The sequence below is a fragment of the Girardinichthys multiradiatus genome, chromosome 9, assembly GCF_021462225.1.
Source record: "Girardinichthys multiradiatus isolate DD_20200921_A chromosome 9, DD_fGirMul_XY1, whole genome shotgun sequence".
Classification (NCBI taxonomy): domain Eukaryota; kingdom Metazoa; phylum Chordata; class Actinopteri; order Cyprinodontiformes; family Goodeidae; genus Girardinichthys; species Girardinichthys multiradiatus.
In genome coordinates this window covers 34,281,889-34,292,223 of record NC_061802.1, presented here as the reverse complement: position 1 = coordinate 34,292,223, position 10,335 = coordinate 34,281,889, and the positions used below count along the sequence as shown (strand labels likewise).

The 10,335-nt window shown below is 39.7% G+C and overlaps 1 protein-coding gene across 1 annotated transcript in view; it reads right to left on the bottom strand.

Moving 5' to 3' along the window:
* Window positions 1-10,335, bottom strand: part of si:ch211-129c21.1 (uncharacterized protein LOC563087 homolog) — a 28,273-nt gene that overhangs the window by 3,509 nt on the left and 14,429 nt on the right. Inside the window, exons 4-13 of the mRNA XM_047374141.1 lie at window positions 8,942-9,004; window positions 8,455-8,553; window positions 4,541-4,640; window positions 4,204-4,314; window positions 2,326-2,477; window positions 2,049-2,221; window positions 1,648-1,804; window positions 1,333-1,555; window positions 342-457; window positions 38-257 (exon numbers count right to left, since the gene is read on the bottom strand). Of these exons, the coding sequence (XP_047230097.1) occupies window positions 38-257; window positions 342-457; window positions 1,333-1,555; window positions 1,648-1,804; window positions 2,049-2,221; window positions 2,326-2,477; window positions 4,204-4,314; window positions 4,541-4,640; window positions 8,455-8,553; window positions 8,942-9,004 (1,414 nt within the window). The remainder of the gene's footprint in view (window positions 1-37; window positions 258-341; window positions 458-1,332; window positions 1,556-1,647; window positions 1,805-2,048; window positions 2,222-2,325; window positions 2,478-4,203; window positions 4,315-4,540; window positions 4,641-8,454; window positions 8,554-8,941; window positions 9,005-10,335) is intronic.

Sequence of the window (10,335 nt, the reverse complement as noted above, 5' to 3'; positions counted from 1 at the left end):
ACTGGTAGGACTCATGATGGCTTTCCAGTGAATGCACCTGTTGAAGGACACTGTGACACATCCCCCTCCTTCAGACTCTGAACTGCAGTTTTTGGGGATGCAGACAAACTGTAGACAGAGGAGCACTTTTGCGTGGAGGAGTCCCAGGCACAGTAAGGATCCCTGGACAGGATGCAGTCCTCACAAGATTGGTATCGGCCGCAGTCACTGAGCGGCATCTGGATGGCACCAGATTCTGAACCAGCGTAGAGTTGGCCCTTTGAATGCAGAGATACAAATAAATAACCAAATGTGTTTTGTCCCCATGACTATGGATTTTTAAAAGCATACGCTGTTGTTACCTTGCTCGACGAGAGGCGCAGGATATTGATAGCCACGGGGTTTTCATACACCTGGATCTGCTCGATGATGAACATCTCTCCATCATAGTTCACGGCCTTCTGAACATAACCATTTTCTGTTATGGAGAAGAGTTAGGAACCAAAAAATAAGCACATGAGAAATCAATATATTTAATTTGGGTTTTATATGATAGACTAACACAAAGTAGTGCATATTTGTAAAGTGGATATTTAAATATGCCTGGTTTTCAACATCAAATTTTGCCACAGAATCTCATTGGATTTAGGTCTAGACTTTGACTGGGCCATTGTAACAGATTAATATGCTTCGATCAAAATCACTCCTTTGTAGCTCTGGCTGTATGTTTTAGTCTTGTTGTCCTGCTGGAAGGTGAGCCTCTGCTCCAGTCTTGAGTCTTTTGCAGCCTCTAACAGATTTCCTTACAAGATTGCGCTGTACATCGCTCCATCCATCTCATCAACTCTAAGCAGCTTCCCTGTCCCTGCTGAAGAAAAGCGTCCCCACAGCATGATGCTGCCACCATCATGTCTGGGAATAGTGTGTTCAGGATGATGTGCAGTGTTAGTTTTCCACCACAAACATTGTTTAACATATTATATGTTCCGTTTTTTGTCACCTTTGACCTTGCCTACTTTCAACAATCTCTTTTCTCTCTCTTCTTGCTACTCTTCCATAAAGGCCAGAGTTGTCAACAGATTCTACCACCTGAGCTGTGAATCTCTGCAGCTCCTGCAGAGTTACCATGTGGGTCTTACCTGCTTTTTCTGATTAATGTTTTTTTTTTAATCTATGCATCAGTGTCCTATCACTTCACAACAATGAACCACTTTATGCTGGTCTAGCCCATAAAATCCCAGTAAAATAATCAGAAGTTTGTGGTTGGAAGATGAGTAAATTTAGAAAACTTCAGACGATGTAAATACAGTTCCAACAATAGGCATGATCTATTGTGAGGCTGAGTTGTTTTACCAGTTCCAATGAACATGATGTTATAAGTCTCCCCATCCAGAGCCACCACGCTGTCCACAACAATTCGAGTCAGTAAGGGTCCCCTCTTGAGCAGCAGCGGGCCTCCTGTCAGAGGACGAACAGCCTCGTCCATCAGGGGGCGGTCTCTGATGAACTGGAGGGTTTTGTCCGGAAGATCCAGGGAATGATTCATCCCCATTTTACGGGCCACATTGTTGATACACTGAAAATAAATAATAGATTTATTTCCCCAAAACTGGTTTGTGTGAGTTTCCCCATCTCCAGTTGAGACCGTAGAAAACTCTTTAAACCTACCGCTCCTGGTCTGGGTACTGGCACCTCTCCGGTGTACATCACCCATTTGACATGTGATGTCTCCACGGCAACAGATGTCTTAAATTTTCCCTCATTAAAAATGCCTCTTATTGCAGAGACGGTGTAGGCACACACTGCAGAGACCTCAGACAAGCTCCTGAAACACCAAGAATTATGCTAAATAAGAATAAGCCAATTAATGACAACAGAAGTATTTTCTTTTGTTTATTGTTCCAGTCATTTAAATCCTCCCACACAAACTCAATACCCAAGAGATTTTCTTTCATTTACATGCTTTTGATTCTTTCTCCAGTCTCATAGCTCAGCAGCCTCCTGACATTAATTAAATTCAACGCCCAGACTCCGCTATAAAACCACAGGATCTAATAGTAAGCACTCACGACTGAGGTGTGAACACGGCGAAGAAGACGCTCTTCCTCCAGTCCTTGTGCCTGAGCAGGAAGACATCCTGGACAATGGGGGGCAGGCTGGGTTCAGGGAAGGAACAATCCAGACGGGCTTTCAGAAATGAGGTCCATTTCCTCTGCAGCGTCCGCTGGCCACCCATATCTCCCTAAACAAAGACATAAACACGGTGTGATGTTTAACCTTAACCCTGGCTTTGACGGGTCAAAAGTCTCTTCCAAACTCTGAAATAAAGCCATATTTCCATGATACCTTGCAGACACGGGCCACTCTTGACACTGCAACTTTTCTGTAGAAGTCATACTCCATGGCATTCTCGCTAAAGAACAAGTACACCTTATCATCGTCCCCATCGGGACTGTCAGAGCTCTCCCCCATGAGGTCCATGTAGACAAAGTTTGGCTCTATAATCCAATGATGTCAAACAAACACCAAAAGCAAGCATAGGAGAAAAACAGCATTAATGAAAGCGCATAAATGCATACAGGTCCTTCTCAAAATATTAGCATATTGTGATAAAGTTCATTATTTTCCATAATGTCATGATGAAAATTTAACATTCATATATTTTAGATTCATTGCACACTAACTGAAATATTTCAAGTCTTTTATTGTCTTAATACGGATGATTTTGGCATACAGCTCATGAAAACCCAAAATTCCTATCTCACAAAATTAGCATATCATTAAAAGGGTCTCTAAACGAGCTATGAACCTAATCATCTGAATCAACGAGTTAACTCTAAACACCTGCAAAAGATTCCTGAGGCCTTTAAAACTCCCAGCCTGGTTCATCACACAAAACCCCAATCATGGGTAAGACTGCCGACCTGACTGCTGTCCAGAAGGTCACTATTGACACCCTCAAGCAAGAGGGTAAGACACAGAAAGAAATTTCTGAACAAATAGGCTGTTCCCAGAGTGCTGTATCAAGGCACCTCAGTGGGAAGGAAAAAGTGTGGCAGAAAACGCTGCACAACGAGAAGAGGTGACCGGACCCTGAGAAAGATTGTGGAGAAGGGCCGATTCCAGACCTTGGGGGACCTGCGGAAGCAGTGGACTGAGTCTGGAGTAGAAACATCCAGAGCCACCGTGCACAGGCGTGTGCAGGAAATGGGCTACAGGTGCCGCATTCCCCAGGTCAAGCCACTTTTGAACCAGAAACAGCGGCAGAAGCACCTGACCTGGGCTACAGAGAAGCAGCACTGGACTGTTGCTCAGTGGTCCAAAGTACTTTTTTCAGATGAAAGCAAATTCTGCATGTCATTCGGAAATCAAGGTGCCAGAGTCTGGAGGAAGACTGGGGAGAAGGAAATGCCAAAATGCCAGAAGTCCAGTGTCAAGTACCCACAGTCAGTGATGGTCTGGGGTGCCGTGTCAGCTGCTGGTGTTGGTCCACTGTGTTTTATCAAGGGCAGGATCAATGCAGCTAGCTATCAGGAGATTTTGGAGCACTTCATGCTTCCATCTGCTGAAAATCTTTATGGAGATTAAGATTTCATTTTTCAGCACGACCTGGCACCTGCTCACAGTGCCAAAACCACTGGTAAATGGTTTACTGACCATGGTATCACTGTGCTCAATTGGCCTGCCAACTCTCCTGACCTGAACCCCATAGAGAATCTGTTGGATATTGTGAAGAGAACGTTGAGAGACTCAAGACCCAACACTCTGGATGAGCTAAAGGCCGCTATCGAAGCATCCTGGGCCTCCATAAGACCTCAGCAGTGCCACAGGCTGATTGCCTCCATGCCACGCCGCATTGAAGCAGTCATTTCTGCCAAAGGATTCCCGACCAAGTATTGAGTGCATAACTGTACATGATTATTTGAAGGTTGACGTTTTTTGTATTAAAAACACTTTTCTTTTATTGGTCGGATGAAATATGCTAATTTTGTGAGATAGGAATTTTGGGTTTTCATGAGCTGTATGCCAAAATCATCCGTATTAAGACAATAAAAGACCTGAAATATTTCAGTTAGTGTGCAATGAATCTAAAATATATGAATGTTAAATTTTCATCATGACATTATGGAAAATAATGAACTTTATCACAATATGCTAATATTTTGAGAAGGACCTGTATTTTAATGAATGTTTATTGCCTGATTTAGTGACTTAATAACTCACCACTGAGCCAGGAGTTCTTAAACTCGGTGCGAAGAGCCGAACTTGAGCTGCGCAGAATCACGGGCTCGGAGCCCAAGAAGTTGATAAATGTAGCAGAGTACAGGTCATTTCCTGTAGGACAGGAACAATAAAGGAGTAAGCATTCCAGGAAATCCATTATTCTGATAAAAATGAAACAATAAAGCAATAATATTCCTGTTAATGAACTAAACGAACTTTGTATGTTGACATATTAGCATTCACTATATGCAGAGTGAGGAGGTTCCACTAAATAGGTGTACCAAATATGGAGCACGAATATTGTGCCAAACGTGCACACGTCTATGTTGACACTTACCAACCAGGAGGGAGGAGTATCTCTGAAAGGGATCAAAAGGACACTTCCCTTTCCCCTCCTCCTGCTTTCCTTTCAGGGTCAGCTGCCCATTTGCAAACGTCTGTCGAAAACAAAGAGAGCAGGACAGAGACAGGACGAAGATGGAAAACTATGTTATTTTATTCAGACACAACACTGGGATTGAGGACAATGGTTCAAAATAACAGTTCCTAGGTTGCATAATGGAATAAAGTAAATGCGGTTATTCACAATTATTGGCAACCCTGGTAAAGATAAAAAGCCTAAAAATAAATCCATCTTAGCTATTATGGCAGCAGCGTAATCTCACACTGAAAATGTTAGAAAAAAAAACATGATGTGACACAAAGGCGGGACAAGGAGCCATATTTATTCTGTCACCACACAAAGTGAGGAGGCTAGAAAAGGAGGTAACAAACAATCTCCAAAGCTCACTGTTAACGGCATCATTAGATTGGTTGTTTGAGAGGCATGCCAGGGGCCTGTTTCTCTTCCAAAGGCCCTGGGAACCTTGTTTGAGAGCATGGTGTGCACAAGCTCGTTAAAATATCAGACCATTTTAAATACAATTCTGGTGGACTTTGCCAGTAAACACGAAATGGGTCTTTCACAATGATATCGGTCTGACACATATTGCCAAATCACCACAGAAATGGTTTGACAGACACAAAACCAAGCTTCCAGTATGGCCATCTCAGTCTCCACAACTAAATATTACAGAAAACCTGTGAGATGAGCTGAAGAGGAGCGAGCATAAGAGAAGACCCAGGACTCTGGATGGCCTAGAGAGACTGTGCAAAGAAGAGTGGTCAAAGATCCCTCTGTCTGTATGCTCTAAGTTTATAGAATATTATATCATTAAATGCTCTCCTACTGGCAACATGTGAAAAATCATGTCCCCACTTATTGAATGTATTTAAATCAAATTTCTTGGTATAATAAAATATGTTTTCATTTTAAGGCTTTTTATACACCATTACCAGCTGTACCAATACATGTGGTCAGAACTATACAATACATATAAAGTTACAAAAAAATCTATTCTTATTCATAAAACATTTCAGTTAATCCTACATATTTCTTTATGTATGCACACCTCAGTTTTACCCCTATAAAATTAGACCACTCCACACAAAGATTTATTCCTTTAAAGCTTGTTACTATGAGCTATATGCTAAGGCTGGTGACCCTTCACCTCTGTAAGGTGTTGGCAGTCACTGGGAATGATCATTTATTTCCTTTTTCTTACTACTTCATTCCAACCTAAAAAGCAAAATGTGAAGAAATGAATGATTACAGTTGTCTTAAAGTAGTTCTATCAGTTCTATAACCTTTAATTAGTTCATATGCACTTATTTTCTTCTGCCTTGTCCATCAGCTCTTTTATTAAATAAGGTTTCTATATACCAAAGTAGTTTAAGTTTAAAAGGTAAACCAAATTAATTTATATTCAAATCAAAACAAATAAACAGATGATGTAGATCAGCAGTGTAGGTTACTCATTGTGTCACAGTGTCTACTTTAAAAAAAATCAATAAGTGGTTTGGCTCAGCAGGTTCAGGAAGCATTACCATGAGCAGTTAATTCTGCTCTGTTCCCTAAAATGTGAGCATGCTGCCAACATACATTAAAAATGACAGAAATTCAAATAATGGGACAAACAAAGAAATACATTGTCTCTTTCCTATTTTGCATCAGAAAGAGGAAGAGCTTCCTGGTAACAAACATGTTGGTGTGTAAGGAGGCTTTAGTATAAAAGTCCCTCTGTCTATTGATCTATGGCTCAGTCCCAAACCCAGAAGCTGTTTTTGCCAACAGATCCCAGAATAAAACCATGATCATGCTAACAAGTATTTCACACATTTCACGTCTCTGCTTGATTACGTTCTTAACATTACCGAGTGTTAAATAGCCTGAGCGCCTGAGTGAGTGAAGTCATGCTGCTGCACTGGGCACTGTAGTCATTTATAGTCAGTCAAACTTACATTATATTGCTGGAGTAAATATTTCGGGCTCCAGTTTGACTGACATTTGCAAACAGCTTGTGTGTCCACCTTTTTTAAAGCAGTTCCTCAGAGTTTGTCACAAACCAAACTTTTGTTTTTGATTTTTAGAGATGTTTTTTGTTCTTTTACTTCCAAACGTATTCACATATGAACTGTTCACATTTAGTCAAATAAAAAAAAAACATTTCAATGCATACTACTGGTCAAAAGTTTTAGAATGCCTTTCTCATTTAATGGTTTCCTTTATGTTTATGACTATTTACATTGTATGTAGATTTTCACTGAAGGCATCAAAACAGTAAATGAACACATATGGAATTATGTAGCAAACAAAAAACTGTAAAAGAACTTTAAATATATATATATATATGTTTTATATTTTAGATTCCTTAATGTAGCCATCCTTTGCTGTGATGACTGAAATATTAACCTCTGTCCGTCTCTCATTGAACGTTTGGGAAGTTCTTTCGAGACTCTTTGGAAAACCAGGTGACCACCTCATGAAGCTCATGGAGAGAATGCTAAGAGAGTAAAGCAGGTATAAAAGCAAAGGGTGGCTATTTGGAACAATCTAAAATATAAAAATGTTTAGACTTATTTTACACATTTTGTTTACTACATAATTCTATGTGTTTTTATTCACAGCTTTGTTGCCTCTGGTGAGAATCTACAGTTTAAATAGTCATGAAAATAGAAAGACCCATTAAGTGAGAATTGTATATAAAACTTTTGACCGGTAGTGTATATTGTAAAACCACGAATCTAGATTTCTACCTTTTTTGCAATTTTGCTCATTGTTGTTTGCAAAACTGCTCAAGGCCAGTAAGATATTTAGCCCAGTCCATCTTCCCCTTCAATTCTGGTCAGTTGCCACAACCATGTTGTGTTGTGGGCAATGTTACTTTTCTTCCACATAAAGCCTTTCGCATGTAGGCTAAAATTTTTTAATTGTTCGCATGTTGGGCTCCATGTTTGCCGTCCAGCCTGGCAAACCGGACTTCTTCTGACTTTCTTTCAATGACGGCTTTCTTCTGGCCACTCTTTCATAAAGGCCAGCTTTTGGAATGCATGACTCGTTTGTCCTGTTTACAGACTCTTATACCTGAGCTGTGGATCTCTGCAGCTTCCCCACAGTTACCATGGGGCTCTTGGCTGCTTTTCGGATTAACGCTCTCTTTGCTTGGCCCTTCAGTTTAGGTGGAGGAGCACGTCTTGGTAGATTTGCAGATGTGCCATGCACTTGTTGTATCCGACATGTCTGCTGTGTTCCTTGGTCGTCATGATGTTGCTTGTTTACTAATGTTCTAAGAAACCTCTCTTCTTCTTCACAGAATAGTTATACTGAGAATAATTTGCAACTAGGTGAAGTCTATTTATTAATTAGGGGAATTGTTTGCACTGGTTTTAGTTTAGGGGTATCATATTAACGATGGCTAAATAGAAATGCACAAAAACTTTAATTTGAAACGTAAAATTCACTCCACTTTACAATCATGAGACTTTCAGTTTGTGTCTACCATATAAAATTCAAATAAAATACATTACAGTTTGAGGTTGTAACTTAAAAAACTGAATTATCCTAAATCTCCTAATGAATACTTTTACAAGACATTGTGCACCCTCAAAATGAACCAAGGAGGTCACAGCAGGCCATTTTAGGAGGTCAGAAAGAATAGAAAGGTAAACTAATAAAAGCAGAACATGTAAATTATTGTTTCAGAACGGGGTTTGCTACAAGAAAATTTTATATTAAAGCTTATCAATACTTTGCACAACTAGAACTATTCTCTGAGTAAGACAAAGATTTTCAAATTATTAACATCAAAAACCTCAAAGAAGGGTAATTTTCACAATTATGTAGCTGCACTGTATTTAGTAAAGCACACTTACCATATAATCACAGGTTGGAGAAAAAGCATTTGTGCCACAAACGTAGACTGTAGTGTCGTTCACACTGAGCAGCGTTCGAATGTAGTTGCGGCATTCCACCTGCAACAAGACCCAGCAGATAAAGCCAAGGTAAGGGTGTTGTTAGTTCAGCCGTAAAAGCACAAACATGCCATACATGTACAGTTGCAACGCACGTTGCACAGAGCTGAGCTGCTGATGACCAAAAGGTCAAGGATGTGCACGTGGACGTTTCTCCCTGTGCCTTTATTTGGATGTTCAGCACAAAAACTATAGACAGAATACTTCAAAGAGAGCTCTACATAAAGACTCGAAAAGGAAAATAACTAAACTCCCATATAAATGATTAACAGAAACAGCCAGAGGCAGCAGGCAGTTTTCAGTCAGCAGCCGTCCTTCAGGTTGTGTCCTCGCTGCAGAATTAGAAATTACTGCTCACAAGCTTTGTTTTGGAAGGTGCAACACAAACCTCTGCATGCTTTCCCTTGTATGTGCACTCCCTCTGCTTCTCTTCGGGTACTCCCCAGTACACCTGCATCAACAGAAGGAGAGGATCGTGTCAAAGCCTGCGCTAATTGTGCTGCAACCCTCCAGCAATATTCCATTTAAAATGTTGTTTGTCTTTAACAAAGACAGTCTTCGCACAGATCCCTCCTTAGCTCAGACTGCTGGTTTAAAGACAACAAGTCCCTTGAATTTTGTTAAAATCATTTTTTTATTTCCACAAGAAACTAAAAATGGTCAAGTTTGAATAAATGCTAAAAATGCTAAGAAAAATCATCAGTATTGTTGGCTTCAATTGAGCTTAAAGTCATGCCAGTTGGTATATTTTATCCTAATATTAAACTTTCCAGCTAATTTTCTTTTTAACAGATACAAGACTTCATACAACATATAAACTAAACAAATCTCTTAAAAATACAAAACTAATACCTTCAGAATTTGTATGAAAGTTTTGAAAAAGCCAATAAAAAAATGTACATGGTTTCAAATTCAAATGTTTCAGATTTAAACTAATGAAATAAATCTATTGGTTGAACATCTTAGTCTAATAGCTTAGTTAACCATGTTTACGGTACGCGGTCCTTAGTGCTGCTTGTTCCTGTGCAGAACCCACGTTTCATGCATACGGTAACTTTTCGCAAACAGATCTCAATGAATAATTTTCAATTCACAACCCAGAACCTGATTGGGGCAAGGTTTGTTGATTACAATTAATTTAGTTAATGAACCTGACTTAATATCACATTATTCTACTTCATGAAAATTCTAGATTCTGTTTTTTACATCTACTTTAAGTTTATTTTTAAAATAGCTATAAACTGACTAATGTGATCTCAAGTGGTATCTGATTTAGATCAACTGCAAAGCTCAAGCTGCTGTCACACTGTTTCTTATCTCGTCTTGTGCACTAAAACATGTGTTGCGTGGGTCAAAGCGGGAAAACATTCTGTCCTGTCATGTTATTTTGCTATTTTTTTTCCATATATAATGATTGCCTGGTCATCTTCGCCTAAAGGTTAAATGCTCTATAAGCACATGATGAATGCCCCAAAGTAGTCAAGCAACCACTAGCGGAATAAATTGGAGTAGGTCAGGCTGACATCAGTTAGAGCCACTCCAAGCATTCAGTATGCTGAGGTAAGTGAATCTTCATCAGTGCAGATAGAGTGTCAGCATTGCATATAATGAGATTATGCAACATTAACATTGGGTCTCTGATTCAACATTTTAAATGCAGCTGCATAACTTACATAGCAATGGTGCCTAGGTGTGGCATATTGAGTGTGTCTAAATTGTGATGCACATCCTATGCGCAGGAACGTAGTGCTGGAACATTATTTACCTGAAAGAGCATATTGT